Source organism: Hibiscus syriacus, unplaced genomic scaffold, assembly GCF_006381635.1.
Source record: "Hibiscus syriacus cultivar Baekdansim isolate YM2019G1 unplaced genomic scaffold, ASM638163v2 tig00110677_pilon, whole genome shotgun sequence".
Taxonomy (NCBI): Eukaryota; Viridiplantae; Streptophyta; class Magnoliopsida; order Malvales; family Malvaceae; genus Hibiscus; species Hibiscus syriacus.
Window position 1 is genome coordinate 452,540 of NW_024062821.1, and position 21,171 is coordinate 473,710.

The window sequence follows — 21,171 nt, forward strand, 5'->3', positions numbered from 1 at the left end:
TTCTACAAAAACAATAAACATACTAAGTTAGATATACCAAAAACTACACTGTGAAGATATACCAAAAACAATAATAAACATAAAGAGTAGTAGTTTATTCTTCAAACTTAAATTTGCAACACTGTGAATTTCTTATTTGTCTTTGTTTTTTGGTTGAAGTAATGCAATTCATTCAAGTTTCAATTTGTAGAAGAAGAATAGTTTCTGAAAATGAAAATCGCAACACGAAAATGACAATCGCAACGCGAATTTGACTATCGCAACGAGAGAATAAAATCGCGTTGCGATTTTCATTTCGCGTTGCGATTCTCGGTTGATTTAATAAGCAATCTAAGTGAAATGGTTAATCTATTATTGAAATTACCAGTAAACTTATCATCAATTTCAATATTAAAAACCTAATAATAATGCAAAAATTTCAAAAAGAAAATAATTAAAAAAACTAACCATCGGTGGTTGATTTGGTTGATTTTCCATTTCTGATTGTGAGGGTGGCTCTGAGAGATGGAGATAGACGGATTTTGCCGGAGATGGGGACGGATTTCGTCGGAGATGGGTGAGAGAGTGAGAGATGGAGATGAGACTGAGTTGTGATTTTAGGTTTTAGGTTATGAGTTGCGATTACGGGATATACTGTGGACGGTTCAGTGTTCCAATATATTAATATTCGTGTTTGGAATTTGAAAATAAAATACGCTTTGCGATACTAATGGCGCTTTGAAAATCGCATTGCGATTATGTATTATCTCGTTGCGAAAGTCAGTATTGCGTTGCGAAATTAAGTATCGAGTTGCGAAAGTCAGTATCGCGTTGCGATTTTGTATTATCGCGTTGCGATTTTCCAAATTCGCATTGCGATTTACTTATTCGCATTGCGAATTGGGAAAAATCGCAACGCGAAATTGGAAAATCGCATTGCAATAGTCATAATCGCGTTGCGAATCTGAAAACTGATTTGCGATAATGGAGATCGCGTTGCGAATTAGCGATCGAATTGCGATTTTGTTGGTCATTTTGGTAAATCCAGAAAAAGTTGATTAAAATCGTATATTATATGGGATTTTTGGTCACTGAGATTATTTTTTCTTACAATTACTACAAGATAATGTGGGGTCACCTTTATTGCATTAGTCAATGACTTAATTGGTATATCACATCTCGGTGAGACCAAATTCAGTGAATTATTTCACTCTTACTGCAATCGCTGTTTAAAATCGTATAACATGTCATTCACTAGACACTAATGAAATTATTTCATTGTTTTCTACCTTTATGCTAGTTTAGATTTTTTTAAATTTTTTTAAATTTATAAATTAAATATAAAAAAATATCAATTTAGGGGTTTGAGGATTTTCTCGAAATTCAAGAGTTTAAAATGTTTGTCCGAAAATTCAAATGATGAAAAATATTATTTCGAGAATACGAACAATTTACTTTAAAACTAGTCTCATCATATTTTCATTGAAGGAGATCGAAGTATTAACACATCAAATCTATAAATGAATTTTCATCGATTTTGAGTAAGTTTTGTAGAAAATCAATTTGAAGAGAAGAAATATGAGTGAAATTCATCGTGAATGAGTTAACGGGAAGGGAAACAAAACACACCATTTCGCTGTTAATGAGTTAACAATACAATCATATTAATTTAAAATTAAGTGGTAAATTTTTATTATGCCTAATGTTAGTGATATTTGGAATAGTTTGCCCTAAAATGTATTGTGTGCGTTGATATCTCATATACAATAGGTTGTCTGAAAGTTTGCCTTCCACTAAAATTTGCAGGTGGGGACGATTAGTCTTCTGATATTGACCGGATTGCTGGCGTTTATACTTTTCTTTGTAGCGGCAACTGTCGTGTATGTCGTCGTCTCTTCGGCATCTGCAGGAGGTTTCATGGTTCTTGTGTCTGCCTGCGTAACAGCTGTTTATATCGGGGCCTTATCGGTTGCTGCATTACTTATTTCTAATGCAACTATTTCGGCAATTGCAGCAGTTGCTGTAACTACAGGTCATATATTTTACTTTGTTTCGTTCCGTTAGTTAAATTTGGATTGATTTGAAATTGGATCATCAGGTTGGGTTGGAGTCATTTGTGGGGTGTGGTTGGGTACGAAGAGAAGTCTGGAGATTACCAACAACTATTCCACCCTCGTTCGATCAGCTCATTCGGCTTACTCTTCTCGACTCACTTACTTGGGATTATAGTCTATAGATTCAATTTTAAACTCCAATTCAACATGTTTATTATTATTGGGGTACATTATACTAATTGAATTTGTAGTACGCTTTCTATTTGATCATCAAAATCGAAATTTTTTTTGTTGAAGTTACTGCTTTCGGGAAAAACTTTCATTTCGATTATTAGACCATTAAACAATTGACATGACACGTTAAAAACCTGACAGCCTCACATATGTTATGTTTGGCTTATAAATTGTCAAATTGACAAGTTGGAAAATTCATCTTTGGTATGTGGCCAACTTTGCACATGAGAATTTCATTTTGGTTTGTGGTTAACTTATTGGAAAATTCATCTTTGGTAGGTGGCCAACTTTGCACATGGGAATTTCATCTTTGGTCCCTAAAATATTAGGTTATTTATAAGTTTAGTCCTTGAAACTCAACTATAAATAGGCCTAAGTATTTCATTAGAAATCATCCCAAAAATAAGTTTTCTCTTCCATTTGTTTTCTTCATTCTCTCGCTTTGTGAATTCTAAAGAATTTCATTTGTTGTAATATTTGTTGATAGTGAAGTTATCATCCGATATGATGCCCGAGGAGTAGACGATATTCTCGTCGAACCTCGTAAATTTGGTGTGTTCTCTCCTTTATTGTTCTTTATTCGGTTTTTCCATTGTGTTTTAATATTCAATAGTTTGACGGGTTTGTCCGCCGTGCAACCTTTACTGGTTTTGATCTTAACATTTCATATCAAGTTTGAAACTACGTTCATGTGGGAAATAACCCGGTTTCCCCAACAATTGGTATATAGAGCTTCGGTTGAGGTTACCCTGGTGGTCTCGTTGCTGAAAGGATACAATTCGTGCTATTGAATATTGTTCGTTCGAATTAAAATGCCAAAATACGGATCAATTAAGACATCAAGCTCTTCATCTGGACCGGTGAGGAGTGTGATGTCAAATGTAAACTTCTCGGTGGAGTTGTTCGATGGATCCGGTCGTTTTGGTATGTGGCAAGGTGAGGTATTAGACGCTTTATTCCAACAAGGTCTAGACATCTCCATTGAGGAAGAAAAACCCGTAGTTATGGAGGAGAAAGAATGGAGAACAATCAATCGTTTGGCATGTAGCACGATTCGATCTTATCTTTCTAAGGAGTAGAAGTATCGCTACAAGAACGAGACTTCTGCAAGTAAGATGTGGAAAGCGTTGGAGGAAAAATTCCTAAAGAAAAGCTCTCAGAATCATCTCCACATGAAGAAAAGATTGTTCAAATTTGATTATCAACCAGGCACCAGTATGAATAAACACATCACTACGTTCAATGAGCTAGTGGTAGACTTATTGGGCATGGATGAAACCTTCAAAGATGAAGATTTGGCTTTGATGTTGTTGTCATCTCTTCCAGATGAATTTGAGCACCTTGAGACAACGTTACTTCATGGTAAGGATAATGTTACCCTTAAAGATGTAACTGCTGCTTTGTGTAGTTATGAGCTCAGGAAGAAAACCAAGAAGGAGGGCAAGTACGAAGGAGCTGAGGCCATGGTGGCAAGAGATCGCTCGAAAAATCAAAAGCCAAATAGGAGAAGGAGATCAAAGTCGAAGTTCAGACTGGGAAAAGATGAATGTGCCTTTTGTCATGAAAAAATATCATTGGAAGAAAGATTGTCTGAAGCTAAAGAAGAAATAAAAAGCTGCTTCAGATGTATGTGCTGCAGAGCATGATGCAAATGACTCTGACATATCATTGGTTGCTTCATCAACAACATTCCATTCAGATGAGTGGATATTAGATTCGGTTTGTACCTATCATATGTCCCTTAATCGGGAGTGATTATCCAATTTAGTAGAACTAAATGCAGGAATTATTTATATGGGCAATAACAATGCCTATAAAACTGTTGGGATAGGTTCAAATCGATTGAAGAATCAAGATGGATCAACCAGAGTTTTGACTGATGTTCGATACGTGCCCAGTTTGAAGAAAAATCTCATCTCGTTGGAAGCCTTGGAATCCAAAGGCTCAGTAGTCACTATAAGAGATGGAGTTTTAAAAGTCACATCTGGCACACTTGTGATGATGAAGGGCATCAGGAAAAATAATTTGTATTACTACCAAGGTAGTACAATTATTGGACCAGTTGCAGCAACTTCTGGAGGTGATGATTTAGATATAACCCAGTTGTGGCATATGCGGTTAGGATATGCTGGAGAGAAATCCTTGCAAATTTTGGAAAATAAAGAATTGTTGAAATGTGCAAAGGCTTACAAATTGAACTTTTGCAAGCATTGTTTCTGGGAAAGAAGAAGAGAGTGAAGTTTGGCACCACTATACATAATACCAAAGGTATTATGGATTATATTCACTCAGATGTATGGGGTCCTTCAAAGACACCGTCTTTGGGAGGAAACCATTATTTTGTAACTTTTGTAGATGACTTTTCCAGAAGAGTTTGGGTGTATCCGATGAAGTCTAAAGATGAAGTGCTCCAAATTTTCCTTAAATGGAAAAATATGATTGAGAACCAGACTAGTAGAAAGACCAAACGTCTTAGGACGGACAATGGAGAGGAATATAAAAGTGACCCATTCTTTGACGTTTGCCATGAGTATGGTATTGTTCAAAACTTCACTGTTAGAAATACACCACAACAGAATGAGGTGGCAGAGCGTATGAATCGAACACTATTGGAGAAAGTTCGATGTATCCTATCTAATGCTGGGTTAAGTAAGGCGTTTTGTGCTGAGGTTGTGACATATGTTGGCCATCTCATCAATCATCTGCCGTCGTCAGCGATAAGAGAAAAAACACCATAGGAGGTATGGTCTGGAAACTTACTACTGATTATGATTCCTTACATGTATTTGGATCCACTCCTTATTATCATGTGAAGGAATCCAAGCTTGATCCGAGAGCAAGAAAAACTCTCTTTATGGGAATCACCCATGGAGTGAAGGGATTTTGCCTTTGGTGTTTAGACACCAAGAAGATAATTTGTAGTAGAGAAGTTACCTTTGATAAATATGCCCTAGTAAAAAAGGTAACAAATGAAGCTGTCCAGACAAGTACTACTCCGTAACAAGTGGAGCATACTCCAAAATAGGTGGAGTTTCAGCAGACAGTGATCCTAGAAGTTGATGCAGCTGATTCTTCAACTCCAATAGAATAATCAGAAGATGAAGAGGTTCAAACCCAAGAACCATTGAAGACACCAGAACCACTTGCAATTATAAGGCCAATGAGAGAAATTCATAGACCTTCTTGATTTGTTGATATGGTGGCCTATGCTCTACCAGTTGTTGATGATGATATCTCTATCACTTACAAAGAAGCAATAAAAAGCTTGGAAAGTGATAAGTGGAAAAGTGTCATGGATGAAGAAATGCAATCTCTCCAAAAAAAACACTTGAAAACTGGCACAATTACCGAAAGGTAAAAGAGTAATTGGATGCAAGTGGGTATTTGCAAAGAAATATGGATCTCATAGCAAGAAAGATGTTCGCTACAAGGCAAGGTTGGTAGCTAAAGGCTACACTGAAATTGATGGAATCGACTACAATGAAGTATTTTTCCCCTGTTATTAAGCATTCCTCCATTAGAATATTGTTTTCCTTGTTAGCACAGTTGAATTTGGAGCTAGCTCAACTTGATGTAAAGACGGTTTTCTTGTACGGTGATTTAGAAGATGAGATCTATATGATTCAGCCAGAAGGATACAAAGATAGTGGTGTTGAGAAATGGGTTTGTAAGCTGAACAAATCACTATATGGATTGAAGCAATCTCTGAGGCAGTGGTACAAGCGATTTGATAGTTTTATGAGGAGGCAAAAATACACTATAAGCAAATATGATCATTGTGTGTATTTGCAAAAGCTCAAAGATAGATATTTCATTTATCTTTTCTTGTACGTTGATGATATGTTGATCGCTTCTAAGAGTCAAAAAGAGATAGACAAATTAAAGGCTCAGTTGAATCAAGAGTTTGAGATGAAAGACCTAGGTGAGGCCAAAACGATTCTTGCTATGGAGATAAGCTGAGAGAAAAGCTTTGTTTAATACAGAAGCAATATCTGAGAAAGGTATTACAATGTTTTGGCATGAATGAAAATACCAAACATGTAAGTATCCCACTAGTTTCTCATTTGAAACTTAGTTCTCAGTTATCTCCTAAAACTAACAAAGAACGAGAGTATATGTAACACACTAAGTCCCGTACCCGACCCGAATACGAGTCTGAGGTGTCACATTGACTATTCAAACTTTTGACTCTTGACGACATTCAAAGAAAATTTAAATCTTTCATTAAAATAAAAGCGGTTTATTCACATAAATTGACCAAAATAACCCAAAATCGATCTAGCATATTTAACTCAATCAATTAGTACATGTCAACTATATTCGAAATAACCAAACACATTTAAATCATCTATTTTCTGATCTGAAATTTTGTAAGGGAGATGTTGACCTGTCTTGCTCTTCTGTGCTTCTCTTCTCGCTTCTGTAACCTACGTGTGAAACAATCACACGCTAAGTCTAAAACTTAGTGAGGAATTAAACTTATAAAGGAAACTCTAAATGCATAAACATGTATGAACATATCATCTTATAATGCCACATCAAACAATATAACATTATATATATAACATACTATACACATATACATATCACACATTATTTTAAATCTCTAACCTTTTCCACTATCAATATTCTTATCATTTATATCTTATAATTATATCCTCTTATATATATTCTTTTACTCAACATATTATTCAATTAACCAAGCAATACAGACATCATCATATAAATCATATCAGATTATCTAATAAGAAATACATGCATACATATAAATCATCATTAATCACTTATCATTTAATCACATAGCACATATACTTAACCTTCTTAATCATATACTATACATATACCTCATCATGTCCTTGCTATAAAAGTTATCATATCACAATATATATTTGTTATTATCTCTTGATTAGCCCATGTACATATGTGAGAACTATTGATATGTGAGTCTCTAGAGGTTGTGCACTAATGTTGTCACCACAGCTCATATAGATGCACCGAAGTGCCACGTAGAATTGCACCGAAGTGCCACGTAGAATTGCACCGAAGTGCCGCATAGAATTGCACCGAAGTGCCATATAAAATGTCCCTAAGGACAGCGTAGAAAATTCCTTAAGAATCATATACATATGTTAAGGATCAAGTATGTGTCTCAAAAGACATCACACATGTTCCAAGGAATATATATATATCCCGAATGACCGCGTAGACCCTAGACTCTTGGCATGCCAACTATACCTCTAGCTCTCAAGACACATAACATGGGCATTAATATTTATGGTTGTCACATATTCACACATTTGTATCAAATAGACATAATCTCATAGCTTCTTATCATGTAGATCGTGTAATATTCTCGTAGAGTCTCATATCTCATTATCATATATATCATATCACATATAATTGTATTCACATAGACAAATAGTCATATAGATCCCTTTTTACATAGCTTATATCATACCTTCATGTAATCACACATCTCTTGTCACATGTCTTATTATTACCTTTTTATAAGATCACACATAGTCAAGTAGTTCATTTCCATATAAATCACACATATACGTAGATCACTTGCACGTAGAACACTTTCATAAACTCACATATCACATAGCTTATACTTGTTCTTATATCTTCTCATAACATATTCTCTTATAGCTTTCTGTCATATCATTCTCACCACTTAATTTCACCTAATTCATAGTCATGTGGCTTATCTTATATACCTATATTCACATACCTTATAATTACCTAGTGTACTCCATTTCACATATAGTCACATAATTACGAAATTTACCTACATATAGATCATTTTCATACCTAAATCATATAACACATGATTCTTCCTCATAAAGTTATACTATATATTCATATAATCTCATATTATCCTATAAGTAAATACTTATCTTATAGTTTGGTATCATTATTTATACTCAATTCCCTTCACTAATATTTTATTCTCATATTACTCTATAGTCTAATCTTATTTAACTCATCACCCTTCTTATGTAGTCATATAAATCTATTATATTGATTCTTATAATTGGTCACATTTGCTATGTAACATGTATGGTCGCCTATCATATAACCTATTTCACATTCTCATGTAATCATATAGATCATTTATATTAATTCCTATAACTTATCACAATGCATGTATTCACACAAATCATTTAATATATGCTATAATATATATCACATATACTCAAATCAAACATATGCATATATCACAATGCATGTAATCATATAGATCATAAATTCATGCATTCTAATACAGGAAATAGACTTGTCGCATGTCTTATTTCCATTAAACATCATAAACTAACTTGTATGCACTCACCTTGGCCTCACTAAGTTCCAATCCCCTTTTATGATTTCATTTCTTCTGATCGAATCTTAACTTGATGGTCATCCCGAAACTTGTTCGTGCTCGATATCTACATGTTTATACATTGATACATATCAATATCTAATTGATGTACTTTAATCTATCATTTCTTAGAATAAAAGAAAGATTTATTTCATTTCCCATTGAAGTGCATTGGTACATACTACAGTGCATCGATAAACTACCCATGCATCGATACACAAATCACCTTCGATGTTTTTATTTTAAGGGGATGCATCGATGCACTCCTTATGCATCGATGCACTAATTGCATTCGATGTTTCCATTTTTAATGGGTGCATCGATGCACTTCCTGTGCATCGATACACACTGAATAATTTTCTGGAAATACCCTTGATGCATCGGTACACATTAAATGTGCATCGATGCACATAGCCCAGAAATTTCATTTAAGCACGAAAATCATCAACTCTTCACTCAATTCTTCTATTTTAATCCCCTATCATGTCATTAAACTCAACTACCATTACTTAAACCAACTTTACCTTCCATATCTCATCACGATTCTTAAAATTTAATAATCTTACTAAACTTTCAACTTTGTTATTAATCCTTTCTAACTTCATAAATCTCTTATTCTTATTGATGACAAGTCAAATTCAACTTTCAATTCTTATTATAAACTCTATTTCCATATTTCACTCAAGAACTCCAAATCTTTAATCTTCTCTAACTCCTTTATCTTTTGATTTTAAGATAACTCAAGCTTTCCTTAAGCTTAGTTATCATCTAATGATCATAAATCAACTTTAATTTTAACAATTAATCAATTAACCACAAAACTCACCTTTGCTATGGTGACTCACGGTTGAAGAAGAAGAGAACTCTGGAAGTTTGTTTTGTTTTCTTTTCTCTTCCACATGGGCTTCCTTATCTTATAAAGGAAAATAAAAAATCTTTCATGTCAAATGACCATTTTGCCCTTTACTTTATCTAATAATTACTAACAACTTTTATGATTTATTTCCAAATAAATCATAAAACTAATCCATTGTTCTACTTTAGTCACCAAATTCTGAAACTTTACAATTTGATCACTAACCCGGTATTGAGGATGTTACAGTATATTGCAAGAGTTTCATATGCTAATGCAGTTGGGAGCTTGATGTATGCAATGGTATGTATGTGTCCTGACATTTCACAAGCAGTTGGAGTTGTGAACAGGTACGTGCATGATCCTGGAAAAGGACATTGGCAAGCTGTGAAATGGATTCTATGGTATCTCCAACAAACCATGGATGTTGGTTTAATTTTTTAACATGATGAAACACTTGGTCAGTGTGTGGTTGGATATGTTTATTCTGACTATAATGGTGATTTGGATAAGCGTCAATCAACTACTGGTATTCGTTTACTCTTTCTAAAGCCCCAGTAAGTTGGAAGTCTACTTTGCAATCTACGGTGGCTTTGTCTACTACAGAGGCAATATATATGGCAGTTTCAGAGGCTGTGAAGAAAGCAATTTGGCATAATGGATTGATGGAAGACTTAGGAGTTGTTCAAAGTTACATTAGTCTCTATTATGACAGTCAGAGCGCTATTCACTTAGCAAAAAATCAAATCTACCATTCAAGGACTAAGAATATCGACGTGAGGTATCACTTTGTGCGTGAGATCTTTGAAGTAGGAAAGATTATGCTTCAGAAAATTACGACAGCATAAAATCTTGCAGATATGATGACCAAGGTAGTAACAGTAATCAAGTTTAATCATTGTTTGAACTTGATTAGCATCCTGAAAGTTTGAGCACCTTTGGGTATATGGCGCTTGTGAGCGCAATTAGAGGCACAACATAAAACCAAAGACACATCCCACACCGCTCGGTTTCACCCTTCAATTATTATATCATCTTGTTAGAAACAAAGGGAAGAAAGAATCATCTCTCAGTCGATGCCCTGCATGTTCCTAAACATCAAAACGAACTCATACCGCTCGGTTTCACCCTTCAATTATTATATCATCTTGCTGGAAACGAAGGGCAGAAAGAATCATCTCTCAGTCGATGCCCTGTATCTTCCTAAACATCAAAACTAACTCATACACTTTTTCAGGTTCGGGCACGACTTTTGCCACGCACTCCCTCTGCAAACACCTCTTCATCCAACTCGGAAAATTGGGGCAGTGATCAGCCACCGTAAGCTCGTCTATCTTCTCGACCGAGAAGAACCAGGAGGTTAGAGAGATTGCGATGATGTCGACGAACCTAAATGTGTCATCATTGATGTAATCTTTGTCTCCCAAGGCTTCTTCCAACCATAGTATCAAATTGCGGTTGCGGATTTTGTTGCGGATGCTGCAGACGTTATGTAACATGTTGCGGTTGTCGCGTGCGTGATCTCTTCTTCAAAAATTACAATATGTCTAAAATATTATATTTATACATTTTACAGTTATCTTTTAGTATACTAATATTAATATAGTCTTTTAAATTTTTATTTTAAAATAAAATTTTAATTGCATATATAAAAATTTATTAAAAACAAATATAAACCATAGAAGTGTTATCATACTAGATAATGGGTAATAACAATTATAATGTTAATAAATAACATATAAACAATATCACTAAAATCATATCAATTTTTTTATATTTTAACATAAGAATGCTCATTTTACATAACTTAGAAAGAAAAAAAATGCATAACTACAAATATAAAAATTTTATATCTTACAGTTCACCACCAAAATGAATGACCTGGTGAATCTAAAGCATTTCCATCTTCGTCATTGTCTTGGTTTTGATTCCTTCATATTCCATGATAAGAAGACATTACATTATGTGCATCATAAGATGCATCAATGGTAGGAAACATGTTGTATGATAAATGATGACCAAAAAATCCATAACTTGGATTTTGTTCAAGGTAAGGTGGATAACATGAATTTGGTTGGTAAGAATGAGAACCATAAGATGATTCACTAATTTTATTATTGTTTGTAGCTGAACTATATGATGATGAACTTGCCAATGAATCATAAAAGTGTTCTGCCATCCTCCTTTGAGTTATATCATCATCATCTCTTTTATTTTGTGATGCATTTGTTCTATACAAACCTAAATTATCATCATAAGGATATCTGGACGTACCTTGATCTCCTTGAAAAGTAGTAGAATGAATGTGTCCATATTATAGTCGGTGCATACCTTCATTATCACCACCATGATCATCACAACCATCATCATCGTCGTCGTCGTCATCATTATCATAACTTGATTACGATAGTTGAACATTTTCCTCATTAGATGGAGTAGGTGAAATGTTCATAAATTCACCTTGAGTTTCTTCATCAGTTTCATTAAGTAACTCCTCAGGAAACCATGAGAAATTTTGTTCGCTATCAAGTGCAACATTCTCTCTTTCTTCAATCCATGCTTTTAGTTGGTCATCTTCTTCAAAAATATTTTCAAGATTAATCGGATTAAAACACATTTCTAATTCTTGTGCACTTTTTATTTTCAAGTGTCTTAGCTTCAACCTCATATTATAATGGACATAAACCAATTTTTTGAAGTTTTTTATGCTTGAGTCTATTTCTCTTCTTTGTATGGATCAAAATAAAAGTACTCCAATCACGCTCACAATTTGAAGATGAAGTTTTTTGACTCAAAATTTTTTTACAAATGCGTTGAAGTTGCGGTGCACAATTTCCATAATTAATCCACCATTCAGCTACAAAAAACATAAATATTAAGATATAATTCATAAAGTATTTATACAAATATATTTATTATCTACAAAACTATAGAGGATAAATTCTATTTGTTTACCAGGGTTAGTCTTCAAAATTGCAGCTTGAGATAATGGGTTTTATCCTTTGTATGACATTTCTAACTTCATTCATAGTTTCACGAATCACTTCACTTGTGGAATTGCCTCCATATAGAAATTTTGGATTTAGAAAATATCTTACATAAAAAATAGCTTAATAAATATCTAAACAAGATATCACAATTTAAATTTAAAAGTTGTATAACTTACTAGCAGAATGTAAATCATTATGAAGTTGTTTACTCCATCGTCTATCAATTATTTCCCAATATTTCTGTAATAGCGACAATCCCTTTGAATCACCAATTTTGTTCTGTCAATGGCTTCATAAATAAAACTCATAGTTGGTTTTTCACCACTATCACACATCTTTAATACTTTAACCAACGGTTCTTGGATCTTTAAGGCACCACTCGCTTTTTCCAAAATTGTAGTTAATGATTTATATCATTTCTAATCCAATTGATTTTCTTGCATATGTGGACCTTTTCCATTCTGAAGAAATCACCATTTCTTTAAGTGCTTGTTTGTTTATAACAATGCTCTCCAAAGCAATGAAATTGGTAGCAAATCTAGTAATCCTAGGATGTAAGATTTTTATACCTTTGGTATACCTCTTCATATAATCAATTGTCCATGTATGATTGTATATAAAGGAAGTGATCTTTTTTGCTTGATCTAAGACATTTTTCACACTTTTTTGTTACCAATTTCATCCAAAATAATATCCAAGCAATGTGCATAACATGCTGACCAATACATGTGTCTTCTCTTTTGCATCAACATTTTACCACCAGCTTTGATTGTTGCTTCATTGTTCTTAACAAATTGAACAATAAATTCTTCACCAATTTCATCCACTATTTTGTCCATTATATCAAAATAATACTCAGCAATACGAGAGGTAACACTGCTAGCATCAATTGATTTTTTAAAGATGGTACCCCTATGACTATAAATCAAGAAATTGATTATATGTTGATTTCTAGTCCCTTCCCACCCATCACACATAATGGTCACACCTCTTTCTTCCTAGATAGGCTTAAAGTCATTCACTCATTCTTGTATTTCTTTGTACTCTTTATCCAAATACACTATTGTTACCTCATAAGCTGAAGGACCCCTAACTGATTTTCCAACTTCAGTTGTAACTTGAAGTACAGGTTGTAGAAGTGGCGAGTCTGCAATTCTTGTTGGTAAAGCTTCATGTAATAATAACTTTGAAATTGTTTTCCCTATCTTTTTTCTTGCATTTTTTAGAAATCTTTCAACGAGTTTTGGTTGCTTCGAGGTCTTTGAATTTTCAAGAACGGGATCCATATTTGCTAATCTAGCTCTAGGAGAGTCAAAATTACTCCACTGATGTTCCCTCCCACTTCTTCTTGAATCAACAGTACTAAATGATATTCTAAAGTCTCAAGTCTTAGTAGTATTACCTCCCCCAGGTTCATAAACTGAATCTTGACCACTTCTTGCTCTTCGGCATTGTCTCTCTTCCCATTCAAATTTGGATCTTATACTTTCTTGTCTTACAATAGTTAACTCCTCATCATTTGAATCATTATTATCATAGTTTCCATGATCTTCTAATCTTATTCTTTCCTCCAATTCTTGTTTTCTTTTCTGCTTCAAAGCTTTTTCATTATGATATTCCTTAAGTTGTTGAGCAATGTTTTTCCTAACTTCAGCCGAGACATTTAGACAAGGTGCTACACTTCCTTTTTTTTGCAGCCAACTGCTCTTTCAATCTTGTTATTCCTCCTTTGATAATTTTGTCACATAATTTACATATAATATTATTACGATTGCCTTCAAGATTTTATCCCCACCTCCAACCGTAATCATCACTACGAGCTTTACCTTGTTTACTTTTTGAATGTGGAATTTTTCTTATAGTTGCATATAATTAAATAAGCTAATAAAGTATTCAAAAATAAAATAATAATTATAAAACTTAAAACTAACATTAAAGCAGATTAAAAATTAAAACAAATACTTAGATAACAAAATATTAATGTAACTAACTATTAATTACATATTTAAAATAATTCTTTCATGACAATCATATAACAATCCTAAATTCAACTTTTAAGATAAGTTTAATTTTTGAATTAAGTAATAAACAAAATAATAATAAAATAATTTACTTGCAGAAAAACAAATATGCGAGTCACTCCACTACAGAACACTTTTCCTACTAAGCAGACTAACCGAAAGATCTTCAAAGAAAATCCACCACCATAGAAAATGTTGCTTTGGTTGAATCCCAATGAACAAACTCTCTTAGAACAATGAGAAGTACTCACAACTTAGATGAAACTTTATTGCACCAAGAATGTTTTTGGACCCTAAGTCAATGAAATTGTGTATATCAATTTTAGTGCCCTCAATTATTTGCTTTAGTGTTTTGTCTCTTACACACACACTATTACTTTTTTATGTCTCTTACACACACTATCAAGAAATATATTTATTTTATTTTATTTATTTTCATTGGTCTAATCCCAAATTATGTAACATGCCTATCAATTATTTGATTTTCTACGCCTCTGCCTCTACACGCACACACCACCACTTTTTTATTTTGTCAATGAATATATTCCTTTTTATTTTATTTTTATTATTATTTATTTATTTATTCTTTATATTATAGATTAGATAAAATTTTATAGTTTAATAGTAAATAGATAAAATGCATATACTATTATAGTATTATAAAGTGAATTCATCTCTTATACAAAATTTATATAATAATAAATAAACATATAATTATGATACTTAATGTTAATATAAAAATTTAATTTAAAATTAATCACGTCAATTTTAGATATGAAAAAAATCAATTTAAATTAATTTAATTTTAAAATAACATTAATAAAATAATTTAATTAATTCAAATTTAAGTAACTAATTTTAAACATAAATATTACGATATTATTAATGTTATATATTTATAATCCAGTTTTAAGAATTAAATTAGAACAATTCATCTATGTAATTTTATATTTCAGATAATTTAAAGTTTGTTGCGGTGTTACGGACCAATTTATAGTGTGTTGCGGTGTTACGTAACGGTTTTTGACCTCAACAATCATGGTGTGGCTCCCTTATCGCATTGTGCCGATATTACGCCGTTGTAACCTTCAAAAACGTTACGATGCAGAGGTTACACTGCGTTGCGGACTCATTTTAGTAGTATGCTTCCAACTGCTTCAAAATCTCTATAAACTCATTTTTTGCTTCCAACGGTACCTCCCCTTTGCATCTCCATATATTCCCGCATGCATCAAATACCTGCCAAACTCACAAGTCACAACATGTTACTTTATGTTATTACAAGGTAAAGTTCAAACTAATGTAAATGGATATGTCCTCGAATATGTAAACCGCCTTTTTGTCGATATAATAAGCCCAGAAGAGTGCCTGAGCTCGGCCATACGAACACGGTGGGGGCAGCGGAGGGGAAGACCTGGTCTCATCGATGCAGCTAACGATGATGGTGGACTCACACAAGGGTTTTCCGTCGTGAAGAAACACGGGGACTTTCTTGTAGATGGGGTTCGAGTTTAGCAGTAACTCGCTTTTTCCGCCGAACAAGTCCTTCGGTCGAGCTTCGTATTGAAGGCCTTTCTCGTTCAAAGCGATCTTCACCCTCATGCAGAAAGGACTAACCCAAAAGTCAAGAAGAAGAGGTCGGCCTTGGACATCTTGAATTTCTGTGTATTTTGTGTTGGTTCTGCAATGGAGAAATGAGTGGAAATTGTACCAAATTTCGGACTACGTTCTGCAGTGTGACGAAGGTTTCGAAGCTCGAATCTTGCTAAAGGTTGAGTTTTCTTGGTAGCACATAATGATCATCAGAATTTATTATATATGCTCACAAGGTTTGTCTGTATTGATCGGAAGATAGTGATAATAGATACTCGTCGTCCACACCGCGAGTTGTAACACTCTCTTCTATCTTGTTCGGACGTACGGTATAATGGGAGACGTCACTTTTGAATGTAACCTTTTTACAACTTCCATACCCTATTTACATTATGGGTAATTAATATTAGTGGTATTTTTTGTTTTTGATATGTTTTATTTTAATCACCGATTTTTTTTAAAATATATATATATATGTTTTGATCATATTTTTATCTATTTTATTTTGATTAGTGAACTGTTGAGTCCCGCTAGTTCATGACATAACAGGTTGGTAAAAATATTTAAAACTTAACTTAAACCTTAAATTTTGAATATAACTTGACCCGTTAATTTCTTTATAGGCAAATTAAATTTATTTTATTATGACTCATTCTTTAATTTAATCGTTTGTCTTAAAATCGTGACAAAAATTTATTTTATTTAATTTAGTTTCTAACTACTTGTAAAGAATCATAAATGTGCGTTGTCAAGGATCATGATTGGTATGGGGCAATTTTCTATTCCGATGGGTTATATAAGACCAAGTTGTTTGATATCACACACACAATTAATATACAAGGTTGGGCAAGCACTAAGCTGCTCCTTTCTTTTAGGACTTCTTTTTTTTAGTAAAATGTGTTCATTTGGCAAAAGCTTTCATATTCCAATTCTTTTCGCAAAAACTGGCTTAAAACATTAATAGTCGAATGAACAGTGTTTTTTGTTTATTAGTTTTTTATTTGTTTCAAAATTATACAAATATTAAATTGTTTATTTTAATAGTCGATTGAACAGTGTTAATTAAAATATATCTTTGAGATATAATGTTAGAAAGTAAAAGATGTATTAATTTCACGAGAAAAAATTTAACGAAAAAAATCTACGAGGATAAGAGTAAAATTTTCATTAATATAAAAAAATATAATTGGATTTGCGGAATTGACTAACTTGTTGAATTTCATGTAAAAATTAATTATTTTTACTAGGGATCGGTTGGGTCGAGTAATTTAACGAAAAAAACTATGAGGATAAGAGTAAAATTTTCATTAATATAAAAAAATAATATAATTGGATTTGCGGAATTGATTAACTTGTTGAATTTCATGTAAAATTAATTATTTTTATTAGGGATGGGCATGGGTCGGATTTTGGGTAACTCAACCCAAAAATTTTACATCTTTCACCTGATCTGACACAACCCAAAATATATATATCCTCCACCCGACCTGAATCTAACCCGATTTTTTGAGATAAAATCTGAATCTGACTCGACCCAAAATAATAAAAAAAAAAATTTATTTAATAAAAACAATATTTTAATTGGAAAAATAATATATAGGAGTATTATTGTAATTTTTCCTAAACATATAAGGTAAAATTATTTTTTTTGGGTCGGGTAGGGTCGAGTATTTTTCACCCTAAACCTGAATCCGACCCCACCCGAATATCACATTTAAAAAAACTCGACCCGAACCCAAAATTAAAAAAACCCGATTAGATCGGGTAGAAACCCGTCGGGTTCGGGTCTCATGCTCATTCCTAATTTCTATATTTACAAATAAGGGTAAACTATGCATTTAGTACCTAAATTATTTAGTTTCACTATGTTTTAGTACTTAAACTTTTAATTTTTTCAAAACTATACCTAACATTTAATTTTTGTTTCATTATAGTATCTCACCGTTAAAAACTTAAAGAATTGGTTGACGGTGCATAGCTCCTGTGGAAGAACAACTAATCCGAACAGTGAACCACGAGAGAATGACGAGTCAACCAAAATAATTCAGTTTCAGGCCCATCAGTCGATTGACGAAAGAGATAAGAGGATGAATAAATTGAAGAGTTCATCATCGATTTGGAGAGATTGAGGCATTTTTCAGTGAAATAGAGATCGGAATCGCATTCACGGGTCGAAAAAGTAAGGATTAGAAAGTTTGAGATTGATCGACCTACGAATGTGACAACCGTAAACGCGACAGTCGACTAACTTGTCCGTTAAGTTTTTAATGATAAGATATTAAAATGTAACAAAAACTAAATGTTATGTATAATTTAAAAAAATAAAAAAAAAAATATTCAAATAAATTAAAATTGATAATTTATGTAATAAATATATAGTTTGCCCAAATCAGATAACTTGCAAATGGGAGAGTCTAGAGAGCAAATACAAAGGAATGAAGGATAGGTCTAGTGATTCCCCTATAAAAACAATAAGAAATAGAACCTAAAACCTCATACCGTGACGTCATCGATACCAGTGTACCCCTTTTGCAAGCGTCCGATTATATCCATCAACCGAATCTCATCCGTTTATGTTTAGCCATTTTCGCACCTGATCATCAAACAGTATCTAAAGCTGTTTTGGCTTTGGGACTTGGTTTGTGAGGAAAAATTTTGAATTCCAAATAGAGGAGTTTGAAACTCAAAGCATCGTTGAAGGAATTGAATCTTTCGTTTTCGACAAATTCATTGTTGGGTGTGCAAAAGTTAACGGCTACTGAAGAGGTAAATAAGCCTCCCCCACTTCCTTCTTACCCACAGGTACATCTACTCTCCACTCTCCTCAAAATTTATCTCCTTTTTTTTTTACCGATGATCAAAATTTGATCTTTAACCTTTTTTTTATATAGTTTGCTATTGGTTTTTGATGGAATCGGAAAGAAACCCTTTTTCATTCAACCTCAAAGTTCATGAATTTCGATGCAATTTCATGTTATTTTTGCTGATTTAATGCTGATATAGTACATTAATTTTCTAAAAAGCCATTGTCTCTTGTTTTCTCATCTTCAATTCAGTTTATTTGAATAATTTTTCTTCATTTCACTGATTTTTTTTATATATGAAAAAAAAGGACAAGTTGCTTTCAGAATTGTCAGAAAACTTGTATTTCGTGAATGTTTTTTATGTTTATCTCTTCTTTGTTTCTGGCTGCGGTTTTTTATGTTCAGCAGAGAAGCTTCTGCCAATCACATGAGAACTTTATTTTTCGTTTGTAATTTTACATGCTAGTTTAAAATCGCTTGATAATTCATCTAAAGATTTTATCATGCAACTAATTATTAACGCCATTGAAGCATTGAACGACAAGAATGGTTCAAACAAGACTTCAATATCCTAATACATAGAGTCAAAGTATGGAGATTTGCCCACAAGCCATTCCACTCTCCTTTCTCTCCACCTTAACAGATTGAAAGAAACAGGAGAGCTTGTGTTTTGGAAAAACAATTACATGAAAGCCGATCCCAATGCCCCACCAAGGTGTGGCCGTGGTAGGCCTCCAAAACCCAAGGTTCCATTGCCACCTGGTATGGTTTTAAGCTCCGGATGGCCTCGGGGCCGCCCTCCTAAGGACCCCAATGCTCCCCCTAGGTCCCCCAAGCCTTCCGGGAGTGGGAAACCACGTGGAAGGCCGAGGAAGATGGCTCGACCCGAGGGGGAAATAGGTGGGTGCTCCACAACTATGACATCGACCTCGGCCGTAAGGAGACGTCCCCCTAAGGTCAAGGCTTCAACATTGAATGAAGTGAGTGTTGAAAATTGAGAGTAGCTTTTAGTGGCTTTTGACTTGTAGTTGTGCTTACTATTTTACTTTGTCTCCTGTTTGTTTGTTGTAGAATTTGCAGGGAATTTGTTACTGTGAGAATTGTGCGTCTGAGTTTGAAGTGTTCTTGTAGAAAAATCTAATGTAGTTGTGCCTGAGAGGCTTTGAATATTTTCTTTTGAGTTTGAAGTTGTTGTAGAGGATGATTAATGCTAATGATTATCTCTGTTGTTTTCTTTATTCAAGGAATATTGAGCTCGTTTGTCTTTGCTATGAGTTTGCTTCATTATTAATGTTATGCTTTCTTACTGATGATCTCCGAACTCTCCATTTTTTCGGCATATATTTGGACATGAGAATGATATACAAATATATGATGCTTCAACTGTGTGAAGAAAGCGAGCATAACTATATCGAACATATACCGGTGTCGACATTCGAAACATAGATGCTTTCTTGCCTGGATATTCGGAAAGCGTTCAACTAAGCTGTTGCTTTGGGATCATCTGTAGTTGGTTTGAAGTTCAGAACACAGCCCAGTGGTTTATGATTCCTTTTCTTACTTCCATGTTAATTGGGTTGTTTTGTTGGTTTGGAATCATCTTATAATTGGACTATTGGAATATGTATTCCAGAATACTCATAGTTCTAGAATATGCAGGATAGTGTGCATTTGTTCCTATTGTATGAGTGAGTGAGCTGTTATGGTTGTTGAGGGATGCTAGATTGTGTTATGAAAGTTGTTATAAAGATTAAGTAAACTTGAAGGCACAGCTTCTATATAAGCTGGTTGTAATGTAATTGAAAAATAGAGAAATGAAAATAAATTGATAATATTCATTATACTTCACGTTTTCAACATGGTATCTTTCGCTATTGATCTTGGGCGGTTTTTCTGATCTTTCGCTGCTTAAGAAGGAGCTATGATGAACGGCGATGGCTCTCCTTTGCCAATGGAGGTCTCTTCGAGAAGCTCTAAAGGATTCTCCAACAAGAAAGTTAGTGTTGTTCTAGATGAAACTAACTTTCTTTTATGGAAGCAACAAATCCTGTTAACGGTTCGTAGTCACCGTTTGGAGCGATTGTTGTTGGGATCCATGCTTGTGCCATCAGCGACGGTACTTGATGAATCTGGTGAAGAACTACTAAATGAGGTGTATGAGGAATTTGTAGCCCAGGACAGTGCTCTTGCATCCTGGTTACTTTCAACAATCAGTCTATCTCTTCTTCCTCAATTTGTAGGTGCTGAGACAGCCTCTGCTGTATGGGCGAAAGTGCTGC

At 33.7% G+C, this 21,171-nt stretch overlaps 2 protein-coding genes across 2 annotated transcripts; one reads left to right on the forward strand and one right to left on the reverse strand.

The window, feature by feature from the left end:
- Positions 1–10,665: 10,665 nt before the first annotated feature.
- On the reverse strand, positions 10,666–18,598 carry LOC120138018 (glutathione S-transferase U19-like). The gene is made up of 4 exons (XM_039153633.1): positions 18,588–18,598; positions 15,831–16,176; positions 15,649–15,734; positions 10,666–10,924 (listed from the first exon to the last, which is right to left on the reverse strand). The coding sequence occupies exons 1-4, from the start codon at positions 18,596–18,598 to the stop codon at positions 10,666–10,668; spliced, it is 702 nt and encodes a 233-aa protein (XP_039009564.1).
- A 150-nt stretch (positions 18,599–18,748) lies between these two features.
- On the forward strand, positions 18,749–20,054 carry LOC120138007 (HMG-Y-related protein B-like). The gene is made up of 3 exons (XM_039153626.1): positions 18,749–18,890; positions 19,424–19,872; positions 19,964–20,054. The coding sequence occupies exons 2-3, from the start codon at positions 19,579–19,581 to the stop codon at positions 20,021–20,023; spliced, it is 354 nt and encodes a 117-aa protein (XP_039009557.1). The 5' UTR covers positions 18,749–18,890; positions 19,424–19,578; the 3' UTR covers positions 20,024–20,054.
- Positions 20,055–21,171: the final 1,117 nt, after the last annotated feature.